The sequence below is a fragment of the Eleutherodactylus coqui genome, chromosome 3 (assembly GCF_035609145.1).
Source record: "Eleutherodactylus coqui strain aEleCoq1 chromosome 3, aEleCoq1.hap1, whole genome shotgun sequence".
Taxonomy (NCBI): Eukaryota; Metazoa; Chordata; class Amphibia; order Anura; family Eleutherodactylidae; genus Eleutherodactylus; species Eleutherodactylus coqui.
The window spans coordinates 146,042,630-146,062,832 of NC_089839.1; the positions used below are offsets into that span (position 1 = coordinate 146,042,630).

At 39.4% G+C, this 20,203-nt stretch overlaps 1 protein-coding gene across 2 annotated transcripts in view; it reads right to left on the minus strand.

Moving 5' to 3' along the window:
- Positions 1-151: 151 nt before the first annotated feature.
- The window catches only part of TNRC6B (trinucleotide repeat containing adaptor 6B), a 117,184-nt gene continuing 97,132 nt past the window's right edge, over positions 152-20,203 (minus strand). For both annotated transcript variants that reach the window (XM_066596244.1, XM_066596243.1), the window contains exon 23: positions 152-19,828. In XM_066596244.1, coding sequence (XP_066452341.1) covers positions 19,459-19,828 — 370 coding nt within the window. In that variant the 3' untranslated portion in view covers positions 152-19,458. The remainder of the gene's footprint in view (positions 19,829-20,203) is intronic.

The window sequence follows — 20,203 nt, forward strand, 5'->3', positions numbered from 1 at the left end:
ATGAACCAATTGGCATATCGAAGTACAGTACATAATCATACAATAGTCATCCGCATGAAGCTTTGCTGCAGGCTGAAATACATTGAGTAAAATAAAATATATTATATCAAACGCAGCCATATTAATAAAGAAAGAAATGACAGGAGCCAAATTAATTAATGCTTTAGCAGCCAAACACATTTTAATAGACTTTGTATTCCAAGAACCCCCCCAAAAAATATCTTGTCGTAGTTATAATGTGAAGCAACAAAGTTGCACATAATACAATCAAATGTTTTTTTAAAACAAGAAAAAAAACTTGTTAAAAGCTCCCACATTTGTCCCCTTTGAAAAGTTAAACAAAAAAAAAAACCCTCAGTTTTCAGAAGACTCCACATGTAAATCCCTTTTCTACCAGACTCGCCCTTTGTATGAGGATTTGCTGGTAGAGAATGGATAAATATATAACATCTGACAGGTATTTTGAGAAGTTACACAGACATTAACCAAAAAGCATCCAGAAAAATCCTGGCAACCCCACCCAATCCCCAATAATTTGGGTTTTTGTCTCTGAGTCATATGTAATGATACAGTACCAGCTGCTGCAAAACACAAAGAATTGTAAAATAATAACTACAGTCTCAGCTTATACACAACTTATAGAGTTAAACATTTTAGCTTGCAGGAATTGACAAACATAAAATTTCCTTCTTGTAAGTACCACAATACTACATAAGATTTAAAACATGGTCTACAGGAAAAAAATACAAAAAACAGAGGGGGCAATGTGCTAGATGGATATGCTGAAATGTGATTACTGGAACTGGAGGCTAAACAAGAAAAGATTACAAAGGTGAGAAAACAATAATGGTACACCCAACTATTTAGCCTGAGGAAGTTAGATGATGTTGAAGAACCTGATTTTGTCAAGACTTTATCTGGCCAAGATTTGGCATAACCAGTTAAGGTAAATCAAGAAAACAATTGGATTTCATGATATAGCCCATAGTGTTTCCAATTTCCATAGTAGCACATACACAAACCCCTCATCTCGATTATAACAATTTTCCATTCAGTTCACTTGCTGAGCAGTGTTCTATTAACAGTGTCTAAAGCTGGTCGAACACACTTTAAATAGAGGCATCATTCAGCCTCTGACTCTCCCATAAAAATGCTTGCTTGGATTGGCTGAGCATGCACGTTTAATGCCATAGAGAGATCAGCAGGTAGAAGACCCCTCCGGCTCCCCAAAAGCTAAGGAACAGGCATACTCGAAAATGCCCATTCGTGTTTTCTCAATGGCAAAGACTGGGGAACAATCAGTCTACCCTCACACAATTATCTGATGTGTGTGGCCAGCTGATGAAAAATGGCTGCACTTGCCAATCGGGTGACGGCATTGACTGCAGCTGCCCATCATGTTTGCCTATCAAGCAGGTTTCAGAACAGACACTATCCCGATTCCTAAGAGCACAATATATTTCATTTTTATCCGACAGTCATGTCCTGAGAAACCTAAAAACAGTGGAGGGTTGTCCTGTTGCTTTGGCAACATTAAAGTTGCTGATTTTGCGGTCTGCATAATATAGTAGTATAGCTCTAGCTTTATGGACCATAGTGTGAGATCAGACGTTTCTGATATCTGATAAAAACATACATACTTCATGTTTATGGACAGAGTTTCAAAAAGGACCTTAGATTTTTCCCTTTACCTGCGCAGGACACTTGCTGGGCATTTCATACAGCTTCTCTAGATCAGACGTTCGGAAGCAAAAATGTAGCTATGGATCATGTTTGTTAAGCACTGCGCACAAAGAATAGAACTGATATATGGTCACGCAGAGAACCTGGAAGGAGTTTCAGGTCTGGCCAATGCTTACCAATTAAGACCCATAATGCTTTGCAAGACAGAGCAGAGCATATTCAAGTATGGTTTAGAACAAAACACTGAAATCTAGAAATCTGCAAATCTTTCACTGCCAAAAGGCTCAAATATTCTTAACAGGCAGCATAATATAATGACAAAAACACGAAAGTAAAAAGAAGGATGAAAACATATTCTGACCAGGTATTTTGCATTACTTTTGTATCAGCAATATATGTGCAAGACACCTTTACTGTAACCTCTTGGAGGCGGCTTAACTGAGTCTATTGCTCAACCCTAATAAGAGGCACTGCATACGTGTACACTGAAGAGAGCTAGCAGGAGTAACGGTGTCAATCTTCTATTTGACATCACCTTTCTCTTATCTATTGCAGCTGACCCATGTTTCCTCAAACCTAGTCCATATCCCCCTAGAACTCAAGAACCACATGACAGATGATGGGAAGTAGAACTGTAGCCTAGTAAACATAAAAAAAGCAAATAAAACCTGCAACAGATGGAATTTCTTATGTGTTTCAGTTATGTTTAATATATATGTTAAATCTTGAAAATTAAGACATTTTTTAGATGACTCTTCGGTTAAAGACTTCACTATTTCAACGTCCAAGCATCTATGCAGGTTTCATGATACATTTGGTCTGAGAACTAACATCCAGCACTAAGAGCTCAAACATATAAAAGGTCAAAAACCAGTTAACTGAATGAAAAGCTTCCATTGACATGCTACCTTTGGCAACAGCAGGAAGGAAAGGGGGCACATACTTATAAAGGATAGGGGAGGGATGGCGCTGACCTGATGCACATTTATGGATTGTAAACAATGGACAGTCAGTTAAATTCCAGTCCCCAACCCACATGATGAAGGATATAACTAACTATTTTGCAGTTCTATAAGGCTGTAAATGGTTACAGAAATTCCAAAGCATGACGGAAGAGCAGCCTTCTTAAAACAGCACGAAAAGGCTTATTCGAAAACATGGTGGAACGTCAGCGACATACTAAAGATTATATAAAAACACCACACCAGGTTTGAAAATAAGCGATACCTTTCAAGATCGGCTATGACCTAACACTAAATGCCCCTTATTTAAAAAATGGCTGGAAATGGAACGTGGCGGTTTGTTAAAACATTAAGTCCTGGGATTACGGACCAGCAACAGACAAACAAGAGAATAACGCGGCCTTTACCTGGAGCCTGATAAGTAAAACGTTACAACAGGACTTCATAACAATACACATACATCTTTTTTTTTGTTTTATTTTATTTTTTGCTTATTTTGGTTAGCTGAGAAAAGTCCAAGTAACACAATTACACAATATACGAAACATGTTTCCCCTCTTAAATGCGGAGGAATTTATTTTCTGTAATCTTTAATATTGTTCCCTTCCTTGTCAATCTGAATTTAGTTCACAGCTCGGCATCTTCTTATTGGTGCAATGTTACAAAAATAATGTTAGTGCATTTTTTTGATAAGCTATCAAATTTCAATAGCGTTCGGTGTGATAAAATCCTAACAATTGCTTTGAAATGCCTTATTATAATTTTGGCAAAATTGTATGCAAATTTTGAAATGTAACTTTAGATACACATCCCGCAGAGGTACTTTCTGTAGATCAAACTGATTACCAAATTTTGTATTAGCAAAAAATATTCACAGTAGTTAGGCTAGGGATACATGTCCAACATTCGTACCGCTATACCACACACAAGTTTTGCAATGCTGTCCACGAAAATAGCATTGTGCTGCGATCATTACACGTACAGGCGTTCTGCTGCGGCACTATCATGCAGGATAACGAAATAGAAGTTCTGTATGTCAACACAGCAACTCATGGGAACACTTGACACATTGCCTGAATGCTACAGCCATGTAGCTCCAGCCTTAATGCAAAATTTTAGATCAGCAATCAGTTAAATTTTTTCTTCTTCACTTGCTTATAAAAATAAGTTTAATCTCAGAATGTAATCCTTGCATAAATTTCTTAACTGATGTTTTTACAAAATTAGGCATAATACAAATAATTTGCCATTTTACAAACAAGTTTTTTTTGCCATAAAAAGATCCTGTAATATTCTTCCATGATTAGTAATAGGGCTACCAAGTGTCATACAATCTGGGAACCTTTTTTTAACTTAAGTTTTTCATTCAGGTAACACCCCCCACAAGTAAACTTTAGTATTGTGTATTTGGAAATCTGTGCTTTTCTCATATTTCTAAAACACTGACTGAAAAAGAAAATCTAGGCAGCCTAAAATAGCAGTGCGTATTACTGTGTGTTAATTCATTGATGTTGCACTGGTTATGGTTGGGCGCAGGTAGTGTGATTCCAAATGCCCATCAAGTTAAGTGTCCATAGAGGGGGAACAAATATAATCAGGTGCTATACATTAAGATACAGGACAGTTTAAATTTGCATATGTAGCCTTAAAAAGGCAAATTCTAGGACATTTACAAAATTGACATGTGTTAGGGGTGCTCCACTTTATTTCTCGCTGCCCATAAATTTCAGTAGAGACAATCTGTTCACTGAGCCATCGGCTACCGCCTGTTGTCTTGATAGATGGGACCCTACATGTTTCACATTTATGGCATTTACCCAGGATAATAAAAAGTTGGAAAAACTTTATGAGTACAAAAAAAATATAAGATTGCCAAGAAGCTACAGCATGAAACTGATGTGCACTCAATTCGCATAACTGCAGACCAAATGCGGGGATTAATCACCTTCATATAATGAGCATGAAAACAGGTGCATGGCTTATATAATGCAAGGAACCTGTTTCTAACTGAAATATGGAGAAAACAAATCCTTACAGGCATCAATGGAAGATGCAATGCCTTCATCACTGCTTAGGAGGTAATGAGAGGTGATATCCTCCCCATGGCACATTTGCTTCTACATTTGTGTAACACCACCAGGACAGAATAAAGCTTGTACACCAGTTACTGGAGGAGTAGCACCGCTTAAAGATGCATCAGATCTGTAAACAATTTGGAATGAGGTAAATACAGCCATTATTTGTTGCCAAGTATTCAGAAACTTCTTTACCAACAACTCTAAAACACACCCATGGCCAACCATAGCAGCAAAGACACTTTTTGGACCATAAAGTGACGCTACAAATAACTGGCAGCTTACAATTTTACTCTACACATCTTTTATTCTGATGCCAGTCTTCCTCCTAAAAGGTACAACTGCTGCATTCACAAAGTAGGCACCACCCTGCTCCCAAATACAATCACACAGGCCATCAGTGATGATGCTGGTGAACTGATTGCCCACAATCTCATGCTCCGTGTTCAGCTTCACTATGTAAATGTAGCAAGTCAACCTCAAAATACTAATAATCAAGAGGCTACAAGAAAAACTCAGACAGTGGTGGACATTTGCTTAGCTGTAATCGAAAAACATAACATGCTGGATCTCATTAAACCTGTTGTCCTTAAATTAAAATGACCAGAGGACATATATTAAAAGGATGTATAAAATGAGGAGTTTTCATGGCAACACTTCCTCTATGCAGAATCTTACCAGTGAGAGAAAAAATGAAAGCTAAGACTCTGATTAGTTGTCACGAGGCCAAGTTGTTCAATGAGATCAATGAGGTACGGCGTACAGGGACAAAGTCGTATTATAGTTAAAATATTAGAACAAAAGGCCAGTTAGGTCAAAATCCGGTAACTCAGAACAAAAATGGAGAAATTCAAGAACTGATTTTTTTTAAACACACATCAATGGCGCTTTAGTATGCATTTTCTGTTTGTTTGCCTTTCCGATTATGAAACAGCAATGAACCTGTAACCTATCTGGATGCATTGCTAAAATGAGGAGGTGCAACATCCAGGAACTTCTGAAATACTACAGTTTGCTCATCACAGAGGTGAAGAAACTCCCAAGTTTGATAACCTGCCAGCCAATCAATGGAAACCACATCACCAAATTACATCAGAAATATGCATTAAGCACATTGCCTAAAAGCTCTAAAAGGAAAAAAAACGATTAAAATAATTGAAGATCAATTAGACATCAATGAAATAATATTTATGGTACTTACTCTACTTTATACCACTGCTCTACCAAATTGTTACCAACAGTCTATCCATTACTTTCCTTCTACACGTTCAGAAGTCAACACTTTTAGACCAGTCATTTCATAGCACTCACGCACAAAGCTCTAAAGAAAATTTGTGTTACTCCACTTTTTGACATCTAAAGCTGGTCAAAGACCGGAGATTACCTCTCGATCCAGAAATGCCATTAATCGTTACTTTCTCTCATCCAGTAGATTGCGGCCCTTATGTTAATAATATGCCATGTCAGATTTTACAAATAGTAGTTAGTTGTAATCTGAAGAGGAGCATACACCATTAAAGGAACACAAGGATGTTTCAATTTTACATCCGATGGTTTTTGTTCATGGTATATGTATTGTAATGCTATAGGGTAAAAGAACTGTCCCCTCTGGTGTACGGCCAGCTTTTTACATTTTGTTCTATTGTTACATATGAGTAATTACTGTATAATTTTACAAACTGTTCACAACCAGAGAAGCACTGAGAAGTCTTCAGGGTTCTTCTATCTAATCTCACAGCAGCTACAGTGCTCACTATGCTTATATGCCATCTCATAAGAGAAGTTTTTTCTCAAGTGTTATATAGAAACTAGATCTTCCAACGTAGGAGCTCCACTATAGGAGCTCAGCATCAATTCCATTAGCCAACATAGTTCAGAATGCATTTCAGTGAATGTGAACAGCCTATATAAGACATGAACCTCATGGTCAGTCAAGCATAAACAGTTGCTTAACCTCATATACATCAGCAAAAGGTGAACTTACAGTTTAAAAGGACAGTCAATGCAGGTTTGCACTTACTCAGTAGAAGCCTAAAATGGAACAAGAAGTCCAGCAGTAGATACATTTTATCAACTGCTTTGGAAGATTCATATAAAAGGGTCAAAATAAATCTTATACTATTTTACATACAATTATGAAGCAGCCAGAGATTCCATAAAAAGAAACGAGTGTCTATTAAAGTTTGTCCAGTTGCACACTACTGCTGGCTTATCCTCAGGATAGCTCAATAGATCGGTGGGGGGTCTATAACCTGGGACTCCGCCGATCAGATGTTCACCAGGCTGATGTGCTTGTGCACTGAGCTAATTTCTGCAGGATGCAGACAGTTCCGTTCCCATTGCAGTGGCCTTTCGGGGTATTGCGGGCCAATATACCATTAATTTCAAAGAGAACTTTGCCTGCAATACAAAGCTAGACCAGTGCAGTGGGAATGGAACTGTCTGCTTCCTGAGCGCACAGCTGATCGGCAGGGACCCAGGCAACGGATCCCTGCCCATCTACTACTAATCTAGCCTGAGAATAGGCCAACAGGATTTTACAACTGGGCAACCCCTTTAAGTGTTGGCCTTAACAGTGTATATAGGACATCACTGGGTGAAAAAGAAATAAAAACTTTATATAAACGATACAATTAATACAAGAGCAAAGTATAGAATAGCATACATGCGTAACATTAATAAGTGTATTACATTGTACGTTGATATGCAAATGTGTATATACATCGTATTACTATTCTCAGCTATGTACTGTTCAGCAGAAATCCTATCATGGGATTCCTTGTCTGCTCTCAATATGCTTAAAAGGGGGCTGTTATCCATAGAAGACGTCTGGTATTGCAGCTATGTGTCATTCAAGTGAATAGGACTGGCCTGCAATACCAGAAATAACCCATGGAGAACAGACCACAGCAATATTTTTAAAAAAACTTTTTTTTTAAATTCAGGGCAACCCCCTTTAAAGGGGAAAAATGCAGCCTGAACTACATTTATTATAATAGTGGCCACAAGCTAGTATAGTCTAGAACAAAACAGAATAAAAGTGTGGAAACAGCCAAAAGGAAGGTCCACATACAGGGTATAAAAAAATCATCCTTATTGTACACAAAACTATTATAAACAATTAAAAACCAGACCGACTGTAGATGTGCTACAAAATATGCGCAACTTCTACCTCCTATCCCCACAGATAACACATAGCATAGCCAATGTAACTTAAGGTGCTTATAAAAACATTCAAAAAATCATAGGGTATCAAAGAACTAAATCAAGCATAAAACTTGCATTCGTTATGTACTACAAGATGAAACATTGTATCATCAACAAACAATGTCTCAAAGCAGAATAGATCCAGGATATAGCATCATCAGCTTCTTTGAATGGGTAGGGAGGTAAGGGGGGAGAGAGAGAACCTGATATAGACTATGCCATGTGTATCATCTATGGGAACAGGAGATAGAAGCTGCGCATATTTTCTAGCACTTCTAGGTCTGATTTTTAACCCTTTCCAATCCACTGTCTGATGTCTAAAGACATTCTGATTGAAGCCTGTACAGCTCCAATGTCGGAATACGTCCGGCAGGGTATTCTTACTGTATATTACTGGCCGCTCTGTTGTCGGGGCCTCTCCAGCATGTCCCATACTGCAGTACTGGCTCTAGCCAGCAGAAGGCGCTATTGTATAATGTCAGAAAGAGAAAGCCCCCTAGGAAACCCTGTTAATGGTTTTGCTGCGTGTACAATAAAGATGCATATCAGCTGTCTGGGCATTAATCCTTTTCAGCCATTTGTACACTTTTTGCTTTTGTTTTGCCCCCTTCAAACAAGGTATACAGGTTTTAACAATTAATGGCCTATCCTCTGGTCACCAATACCTGATTGGTGGAAGCCTATCTCCCTATGCTGTTGACCAGCTTGTGTGCGCTGCAGCCTCTTCACTGTTTACATCTGAGAATTATCCTGTTTGTACTTAGAATACCATACTTTTCATAGCGCTAACTCTGAATTCTGGTTCCAAGTCCCAATTATTTTAATGGGACAAGGCTACAGTATTCAAGAAATGCCACTATGAAAAAGTCTGACTCATTATGATCATCCTCAGATGTAGACATTGAAAAGGCTGCAGCGCTCACATGAGTGCACGGCCCATTCAAATACATGACTGACGGGGTTGCTAGAAGTTAGATCCCCACCAATCAGGTATTGAAGGCCTATCCTGACGATAAACCATTAATTCTTAAAATCTACTGGTACCCAATGTTGTGTTATTTTATTCAGAAAGGCAATCACATTTAAACAGATATTTGGATTTGGTTCTAGGAGCTCGAGGTTCAAAGATGGATCTCAAAAGTAAAAAAAAAAGTCAATTTGAGAAAATCTGTAATGCAAAGAGTGAAAAAATGAAGATGGAATCAAGTGGACAAAAGTAAGGCATCTACAAGTAGTGCTAATTGGGCATGTGTCCAGAAAACTGCTTATCACGCATGTAAATGAGCCCATAAGGTGTCTCCTCTCATTCTATGAATTCTGTCAAGCAATCCGTAGTGATTTGGAGGTTTCCCATCCTCATCGAGGAAGAGAGGAGGAATGACATGTTCTCTTTAAGAAACAGGACAACATTATGTAACACACACACACACTTCTCTCTGGAGTTACAGGGACAGTTCCATTTCTAGCAGTTTTGATGCAGGAAGCAGGCAGCTCCATACATTGCACAGTGGCCTGGGTTAGTACTGCAGGCTGACACCCATTCACTTCAATAGGACTCAGCATGGAATACCAACCACGGCCACAGTGCAATGTATGGAATAGTCTGCTTCCTGAAGTTAAACAGCTAGAAGTGGGAGAACCCCTTTAAAATAACACTTTCATATCAATGTTTGATGAAATTAAAAAGGACAATATCCTTCTTTAAGTTTTCTAAAGTATATATATAAAAACGTCAGTCTTAATGATATCCAAAAATGACTTGCATGTATCTAAATTAAATGTATTTTTCAGGCATATTATTAGACCTTGATCTCACAGTACACTTTTTATGTACATTAAAATGAGAATTGTAAAGCTTCTCACATAGTTTCCTTCTGTGCAGCCAAGTTTTGGCCAGGTCTATGGCGGATACCTCGGATGTTTATGCTTTTAACGGATACCACCTTAAGGGATTGGCTACTCTGCTCTGATTAATCTGTTAAGCCCCACCCCCTCATCCAATCCCCATTGTTCACCCGTCCATAAGATGGCCGAATATGGACAGGCATGTGGCCATAGACTTCACTCTGACCATTCTTCATAGTAATGCACAGCATGCAGACACAGAGGAGGAGGCCAAGCTGTCTACAGGCACATGCCCCTACATAGTCAGTCATTTTAGAAATGAAGAGCAATAAGGATGGGACAAGGGGGCAGTGCTTCACAAATTCATCAAGAACAGAACAGCAAGAATAAAAAAAAGTACATAGGTTACTCAATCACATTTACAAAGTGCGTCTTATATTATTTGTAAGGTGGCTAACCCCTTTAAAAGCATCTTTGGCCCATAGCCCGACACTGTAAAACCCGTATACAACACTGTATACTTTTTTTACTAAATGCCTCTGCAAGAAGCAGCAGACGTCTGTACTATTCCATGCAGAAAAAAACCCAAGAACACAGAAACCATCTGAAAAAGGCCAAAATTGGGGTCAGCAGGTGAATGGAGGTCTAGGTTTTCAGGAGCTTTCCTGTGCATATGTGGGATTGTGTACTTATACACAGTGTGAAAGTAGTCTAAGTTGCAAGGTGTGAACACACGAAGAGGAGTTTAGGTAAAGATTAGGCAACTTTTGGCATTGACAGCGTACGTGATTTTAATTCACTAGAGCGGGAGGGGGGCAAGAATTACTACAGCCTACAGTGCTATACTTGCCATCAAAAATACCTAAAATTAATAACCCCCAAATTAAGTCTATAGGGCCCGTTGGAGAAAAGAAATCTGGAATAGCCATCATCGTTCTGTCATGAATGGAAGCCAAAATGCTTGACAAACTTAAGAAATAACAGAGCACAATAATGGCCAACACAACTTAAGTACCAAAACAGATGGTCATTGGTTTTTGCTCCATTGTTTCCGATGCACACAGATAGCGTCACAGTATACAAATTGTTCCGCTCTTCAGCAAATTAAGCATCACAGATTTCCATAAACCGCACCACAGCATTGATAGTATCTCAATACGCCCTAAACCTGGAAATACTTTCATCTATAAAAACACTCAAGCTGTTTTCTTTAGGAACTGGGTGAAAATTCAACCTTCAAAAACACCAAGGCTGCACTCACACAGGCGGCTGCGAGTCACATCCAAGAACTCACATCACTCCAGTCTGTGTGCTGTGTGATCCAAGGGAGGCCGCACATCTCGCACAAGAATATGTAGATTTGCATGAAAATAGAGCATGCAGCAGTTTTTACAATTTGGCAGCATTACTGCAAGAGAAAAATCGCTCATGCAAATATACCCATTGCAAATAATAGTTTGCATTTCCATGCAGGTTTTGAGAGTCTCACTTTCTCTCCTGTGTGAATGCACCCTAAGATGTTCATGGAGGGGAAGTTGTGTATCCAGTGGTGTTGCTGACTCAGACTGGATGCCACAAGTAACTCCACTATTTTGTTTGCCCCAATTGTAATCATTTTTAAGAGGTACTACTAAAATATAGTAGGAAAAAAAAAAAAAAAGCTTCAAAAAGTATGTAGTTTGCACCATGTTGAAGCTGTAAATCACTAAAGTTACAGCAGAGAGAAATGTGGAAATTGCTCACAGTATACATGCAGGCAGCACCATTCCAAGTATAGAAGGGTAAATGTAATCCTTTATTAACAAGCACCTTTTATTTGTCGACAAGTAAAGGTTAACTTGTATCATTTACAGTGCAGCGTTCTCACAACACCTTCATAATAACATCCCTGTTAATGACATCAACGTTTACAGCCACAAGGGTAAGTTTTAAGTGGTACAGATATTTTATGTTTCCCTGAATTCTGCACATTTCAGCTGGGGAACAAACAAAATCCCCTAAAAAAAGTCAAATACAGATTATAAAAGAAGGGTAAAACTAGGTCTACAATGTTTATCCACATAAAGAGGTATTCGCCATAATAAAGTGCATCCTGCACATATAAACAGTGGAGTCAATCAGTTCGCACAAGAATACTAATATTTCAAGAGGAACCTTTATGGTTGAATAAAGTCATTAAAGATCTTCCCGAGTATCGTTTGTGCTAATGGTTGCCTCCAATGTGTTCAGGACGTGTCTGGTAGAATCCAACCCTTCTCCACCACAACATCAAGACATGACTTTGATGAACAATATAGATCTCAAAATGCAAAAGGGATTTTGTATGATTACAAAGAGAGGAGACGCAATAGCTATAAACAGAGTATACTGTCCCTTTAAATGTATAATATATAACTAATAAGATTCTTTTAAACAACAAAATATACAAGGACAATTAGCAGCACATAGAAAAAGTAAATGTAACTTTCTGCTGGAAAGATGCAGCCTTTTACGTTGATGTACAGCGCACAAATGTCAATGGGCTTTAGGGCATGTTGGGCACAAGGTGAGAGTGTTGCTATGTGCCGTGAAGAGTACTAAATAGTGGAAATGATAATGCTGCGACATTGTAAACAGGATACTAGGATGGCCCGCCACAAGAAAAGCGGAGATACAGTCTTCATCAGAAGTAGATTCAAAATAAAGTTGGTTAAAAGACAACTTCTGCTGCCGCCGCCAAGTCTTTTTCCCTCTTTACTGCGTGATGTGAAGACTTCTTTGCTCGCTAGACATCAACGTTTTAGTAAATACTTGCATACCACATAAAATAATAATTCTTTGAATTGTGCGATTTCTTTGTTAATCCTCCTGGAAATGTTTTAGTAGTTAGACTAACCTCATTGTCAATGAGGCATGTTACTACATAGTCAGGTACTGTTCCATCTCTCTTATTTGCATGTTACCCAGAGGAGCATGAATGGCCGTATAAGTCTCCTCACTCACTCACCTTCTAGGTGCTCTCCCTAAGGAGAAAAGATAGCATTCCTGAGCTACATAGTCAGACATGGTCTAATCACTGCTGACAGTCAGGACTGTGTTAGGAGATACCTTGTTGAAAAGGGAGAATTTATTCATATGTTATTTACTAAAACACACGTCAGGAGAGCTGGCAGGGTCCTCTAAAAATTTTAGAGAAAGTATTATTGTGAGATAGAAAATACCATCGACTGGATTTTAACGGCTTTTATACCTTCTTCTGCTCAACTGTTTTCCAAACTATCCTTGTTTCTGTCAATGGGTTGACAACATACCCAGATAGCTGCAACTGCATTAAAATAACAAAGAGCTATACTTACCACTCTTCTGCTATGGGGATGCTGTAGCCCCAGTGTTGTCGTTCTCTAGGTGATTGTTGTGGAAGAGGTTGCCACAGGAAGTCACCCGATGGTTACAACCAATCAGAGGCTACAGGGTCTCTATTCTGAACTCCAGAATCATGGCACCCAGAATATGAGCACAGATGCTGGGTAATGATGCTGCAGGAGTCAAGTGACTTCCTGTGAGGATATCTCCCACATCAATCACCGGAAGGTGTTTACGGAGGGGCTACAACGCTGGATCCACGTAGCAGAGGAGTGGCAAGTACTGCTTTTTTTTTTTCTTCTTCACACAATTGCAACTATCGGGGGAATGTTGTCCCATCCGCGGACAACCCTTTAAAGAGGTTTTCAGATAACATTTCAATGAGACAACACATTAGCGTTACATCAGTGGAAGTCTCAGTGATGGGAGCATTTGTAGGTTTTCATAGCTCCCATAATTTCAGTAGACAGCTGTGCGTTATATCAGAGCTGGGATGCCCATGAGGAGGCCCCAATGATTCTCATTAAGAGTTTCTTAATACAACACGACCGATTCTCCTGAATATAGCCATGTTGCAGTTCCCTTAACAGCGGCTTCCTAGGAGCCGAGCGGAAGTACTGCTGAAGGGATATCCTTCCATTCGTTATAATATCAAAGCAAAGTCCCAGAGTCTGGACCCCCACCGATCATGACATTATGGTATATTACTCGATGGAAATATCTCTTTAAAAGAAACAAATGGTATTCAGAGCGATGTGTTCAAACCACAATTAAAATCTAACATGGACACGTAAAAACAAAAAAGACTGGAAATGGGGCTAAAACCAAAAGGCGGTTATAGTAGTTATATATCACTCTAGGTATTTACTTGTCAGGAATGGTTGAAATGTTCTGGATTAATATTAAGTTATACAGAGGTTAGCTAATGGGCATCAGGCAGAAATACATGTATAGGTTTTCAAAAAGGGTATAATTCTTTTCATAAACAGTGAACACAAAACCATTTTCAACCTCAGAAGTGCTCAGGAACAGTTCAGAGCATGAATATAGGTGAGGGCTCAAACCAGTAGATTAATCAATGACAGTCCATGGGAGATGAAATGGCGCAATGGTAAAATGCACAGGTGTGAACTGAAGAGCAACGTAGAGCTGATCACGTAGATCTGTGGACAGGTCATCCTTTACACTAATATACTGCAAGTTGTATTGATAGCAGCTCCATCAGATGACACTGCGTAGCATCCTACAGTATAGCGCTGTCCTAGCAATAGCGATTTCCCCCCCCAAAACTCTCAGCAAAGATGACCATGTTATTTTAAGCAAACACATATTCCCACTGTCTATGTGGCCCTGGATGCCATTTACTAGCGTAAGTGCATAAAGGTGAACTAACCCATAGTAAGCAATAAGACATGCTAAGAAATCATGGCGAACGGCTTGTTGACTGCAGACCACTCACTGCTGCATATATTCTCCATGTTGGAATATGTATGTTGGGAGCCATGGTTTTCCCAAAAACATGAATATGAACACAATGTTACACACAAATAAGTTGCCAAAAACACACCACAAAAACAAGTGAAGAAAACGACATTCTCCTCCTCCAGTCTTCGGCCTCTGTCACTTGGCAGTATTTTGCATCTGTAGTTACCAGTAACGGGCCTAAAATGCAGAGGTACATGGCTTTCTATTACAATTTTTTTTCGTTTATTCTCAGTTCCTGGTTTTGGCTTACAAATACTGAACAAAATACCGCCATGTGAGAGTGGCCTTATACTCAGAGCATAGTTAACACAACCAACAGTGACAAGCAGCATCATAATAATTGCTATAGCGTTAACTAAACAGCCGACGATAAATGCATAGATAAGGCCCATACTGACCAGTCAGAGAATCCAGTACCTTCATTTTATGTATACTCATCCCCAATACACAGGTGAGCCAACCATTGTGTCAACAGGTCTAACATTCATTTACAAGCCATCAAAACACTGTAGCCTTCAGACTGACTTGGTCCACCACACCGACGCCTTCTAGATGTGTTGGTGATGGTATATAATGAACCTCAATGTAATCTCCAGCAGGAAAATATTCTTCATGGAAGAATACTGTTTAAGGGATGAAATGTCACGCTATAACAGCAAGTCAAGCATTAAAGAGGGATAAGTGCTGATGAAGATCATTGCTTGGTTGAAGAAGTCTACCACACAAGTAACCAACTGAGCTTGTTCTTACTGCTATATTAACGGCATGTTCTCTATAGGTTGGAATATTCCCGCAAGAGATCTATAATGTACCTGTCCTAAACCAGTCAGAAAGTTCTCCAATTCTAGCCGGCATAAGGTAACTAGCTGTCATTAGTAAGCCTGCATGGTCATGAGCCCCACAAGCCTAAAGCAGGGTTCTCAAGGAGCAGCCAAAAACTGCAGTTTTACTGTAAAGCAGCACGTATTTCCAATAGACTGTTAATGGCAGCAAAATTACATAGCATTAATCAATATGCAAAATGCACTGATCTGCAGTAAAATTGCATGCCAGCAGACTTTTTGCCCGCTTCGTGACCACCATGCAAGAACCCAGCCTATTGCTGTGGGGAGGTTGGGATATAGTCAATTATGAGAAATAATAAAAGTTGATGGTCGAGACAATTTTTTTATTATTTTTAAGAACTTAAACCATCTTTTGCATTTCGTAACAAAGTAAAATGTTAATTTCTGTTGGGAGAAAAAAAAAAAAAAGGAGTTCAGGTCTTCAGCTTCTCCAGATTTACAAACAAGCGCTTCTCTATATTTACAGTTAAGTATCGACAAGACAATCTGGACAAAATGGAGGTCAGCATATGCAGCTTATATAGAGGCACAATGAACACCTTCTGGAATGGAACGTCACACTTGTCAGGTACGAGGATACAGCTTGGAGTGTGCTTAAAGAATTAAGACGTCAAACTGAAGTTTCTACAAAAAGACACGACATCGGCCGCGCACTTCTGTTTCAAATGCAGAAAATGAGCAAAGAACTTGAAACACTTTGTTGTTTGAAAGGTACCGAAATGTAAGCAGCAACCCACCAGTGAAGTATACAACTTAGTCCAGCACAAGAGATGTTAAAAAGGCTAAAAAAAAAAAAAAGTAGAAGTGTGTCAATACTAAACCAATAAAATGCCAGTTTTCAATATGTTATAATTAGTGCATCTGAGTGTAAGACGATAACAGTATGAACAGAGTACGTATGTATCTGAATCTCCAATGATCGGTAAGAGCCAACACATGACTCAAAGGGGTTATAGAAGATTCAATAATTGGTCTTTTTTCCCCCTTGTCTTTCAGAAACAGCGCCGCTCTTGTCCATGGGGCCATATCTGGTACTGCAGTTTAAACTCAGGTCTGAACTGCATTACCAGATATACCACTAATCTCAGAAACCCCTTTAATAAACTGGTGCCCTTCTTTTTAAACACACCCTTATCATGTATATATACTGTATGCATTAATAATACATGGTTAACCATTTGATCGCAATGCCAAGGAAACATTTACATTGTACACGGCAAACGGGTGCTACCATGGCACGATAGCGATTCTTCTTTAATAGGACTATACCTTAGGTATATGGGTACCATCGGCAATTTAGAAGAGACTGACGTTCTACAGATATGCGCCACATTTTACTTTTATCGTTAAATCCATGATCATAGTGCACACAGCATATTGTAATGTATACATTAAAGAGACTGTCAGCAGACAACACAGGGTATCTATTCGCTATTAGCCAATAACAGCAAGCTAAATGTGCCAAACATGACACCAAAGCGGATCATGGGTTCAGCAACACAAGTACTGTGGTGCCGGTGGCATAAGCAGCCCATGATGGCTTCTGCCTCGGATTGCATTCAATGGAACAGCACCCACTAACTTATTAGTGTTAGTGTAATAGAGGTCTGTCTGGTAACAGGTTCTCTTCAAGGCAGACTGAACTTACTAGGGTAAAAGTTGTAGAAGAAATGATTAAACATTTTTGATACCTCTTGAAATATTTAAAGCGAATACAATTCAGACCATCAATGGGACCCAGTGCACATTTCTATTGTAAAATTTATGACAATTGCGCAAATATGGAATTATATCTCCCCTCACCCCCCCATAACACTCATAATAAAATGATGACAAACTTTTAAAGATGCAGATACAAGTTATAAAAAAGGAGCAATATATTTAGCAGCAGATTATACAAACTGGTATTGTATTACCTTTGCCTGTAAAACTGTATTAATGCATAACCAATGTATTCAATAGAATGCACACAATTGTCACTCCGGGTGCACAATACAGTCGTAAAGGTGGTCGTACACAAGAGATAAACATCAGCTGAAGCAGCCAACCATTCACTGTGTATGCGGGTCCCCTCCCTGCCTCCCCCAAGAATGATGGGGCATGTAGGATTTCAGCATGCCCGATCATGCTGCCAATGACAGCTGCTTATACCCCCTTCTTCCTATTGAGGATGTGTGCACACTTGTCCAAGCTAGGGGTAATAGCTGAACAGTTATCTAAGGTGTAGAACCACCTCAAGAATTTCTGTATTTTATGAGTTTTACAGGCCTCAAAAGAAAAACATTAGACAAATGGTGCGTTTTTTTATCTGGAGATTTAACTTGCATTAACTTTGCATGTTGCAGTGGTAAAAAGGATTATTTGGAAATCACATGAGTGTTTTTTTTTTACTGGCATCCAGTGGAGGTGGAAATAGAAGCGACGGTTTAAGTACAGGTATCTAGACTGGCAGTGCAATATATGCAGCAACTACAGAAGGCTTGTAAACCAAACCTATAATAAGCTATTTCTGTGCATTGCTGTCATTTACGTTCATCTCAGAAATCCAATGCAGAATTACCCTATAGATGAGTGCCAAGTGCTGTTCTTTGCATTTGTGGAAGTCCGCTGTGCCGCTGGCCATCTTCGAATTGCATTTTGACACCGACATCCAAGAATCCATGAGGCAACAATGAACTATAAATTCTAAGTGCCACCAATAAGAGATCAGAGTTCAGACATTGACCCTTCTGTCACCAGAAAATCTCTAGAAAATGAAGGCCTCTCTGGCAGCAAACATATGGATCCTGTGGACGTAATGCACTGTAAAATGCATTATTCTCAGGAAAATAACAGAAAGGGTTTAAACCAACACAAAAAACAACCTAACACGTTGGGGGAGAGCATGTTTTATGTATTCATCACCTAATTGAAAGCCTATTCCCCCGACAGGCAGTCTTTCCTGCAGTGTGTGTTGCAGATGTTTGGAGAAACACCATAAAAAATACCTTGGATATTTACATTAAATCTCTGAAGTTGTGCCCGCACGGGCAACCAGGTGAAAGGGGGAGACAAAATAAAATGCATGACTGTCACAGTATACAATACAAGATGAGCATGATACAATTTGGTTTTCTTTGCCAGCCATGCCAAACCCCCGCCCCTCCCCGATCCCAAGCTGGGAAAGAAATAGGTGCTTACGTTGCCATGTTTTACCTTGAAATGTTCGTTAAATGCATGTTAGAGGAGCATTTCACTCACTTACCCTGAAAACAAACAGCTCTATTAATGGGTAAAGCACTTTGCTACCAGTGAGAACTTTAGTGCATTAATGTGCAACATGTCACAGCCCGCTCTGGCAGCAAACTGGTTATTTTTATTTTTAGATTTTTTATTTTTTTTTAAATACCCCTCTTCCCTGCATGTTCAAAAAAATAACTTTTGCACCAACATAATTTGTTTTCAGCAGTCCCAAAATGCCATGTAAAATAAAACAAAAACACCCCACTCTGAACCCCCCAGCACAAAATGACTCTTAAATGGTAGGTTTTGTGAATTCACATTGTCTTTCAACATTGGCTTTCATTATTCAAGTATTTCAAGACTGATATGTGTTTTTGTCCTTTTTTTGTTTTTCTTTCATTTTCTACATCTCCCTCCCCCCAGACCATTTCTTTCAGGAACCCTCTCTCTCCCCCCTTTTCTTCTGATCTTCAATGGGGGAGAGGAAGGAAATTGCAAGCACAAAAAGGATAAAAAAAAAATAAAAGAAAAAAACTGAAAAAAAAATTAACTAAAAACACAACCACTTTGATAGTGACCGCAGGCTTTTGTAACATTGGCGATCAGGAGTCTTAACTTAAACGCACCTGATTTAACTTTCTGTTTTCTTATTTTTTTTTCCTCTTAAGTTAAAAAAAAATGTATTTATTGCAAGTTTTGAAAAAAACAAACAAAAAAACAAAAAAAAAAAGGTCAAGTTAGTGCTGCTGCTGCTCTGAAAGGTCACGAGGTCAGAGTTGAAAGTTCAAAAGTTCATATTGAGTCGGTCCCTCCTCCCAATAGATCACCGGGTAGTAAAGGGGCGGGGCTGCCCATCCGATGGGCGTCCTCTGTGCTGGGCACCCCCCACAGGCTGGATGTGTAGCTTGGAGTACCCCATAGAGATACACCTGGCAGGTCATTACCACCACCGCCACTGCTCCACTGTCCCAGCCCTGTGGTCCCTCCGAAAAGGTTAAGGGCTGGTCCTACCGGTTCAGCCTGATGGTTTTGTCCCACTTCCAAAGGCTGCCAGCCTGCGCCAGGAGCAGAGGGAGTTGGCGGCTGAGCTTGTGCAAGGTAACGGCTCACCTCCTCATCCGTTGCAAATTCCGCCAGGATGGTCGTGTTACCCAAAACGCACCTAGGTTGCAGAAAAATCGTACATACAATGAACGCACAAATCTTTATAATATGTTAACAGTTACATTATTTGCTAGTGTGTGTAAAATTAGGAAACTTGCATAAAAAGTAACATGGCAGTCCTCTCTTTTTAAAAACTAACCTCTTACATGCCAATGTTCCCAAATGGGTTCATTTCTTTTCAACTTTTTCTAGTGGCCTAAATTTTACCACTTCTGTTAAAAAAATTTAGCCTGTAAAAGGTTAAGACTAGAGATGAGCGAGTATACTCACTAAGGCACATTACTCGAGCGAGTAGTGCCTTAGCCGAGGATCTCCCCGCTCATCTCTAAAGATTCGGGGGCCTGCGCCGGTGCCAGGTGGGTGGGAGGGAGAG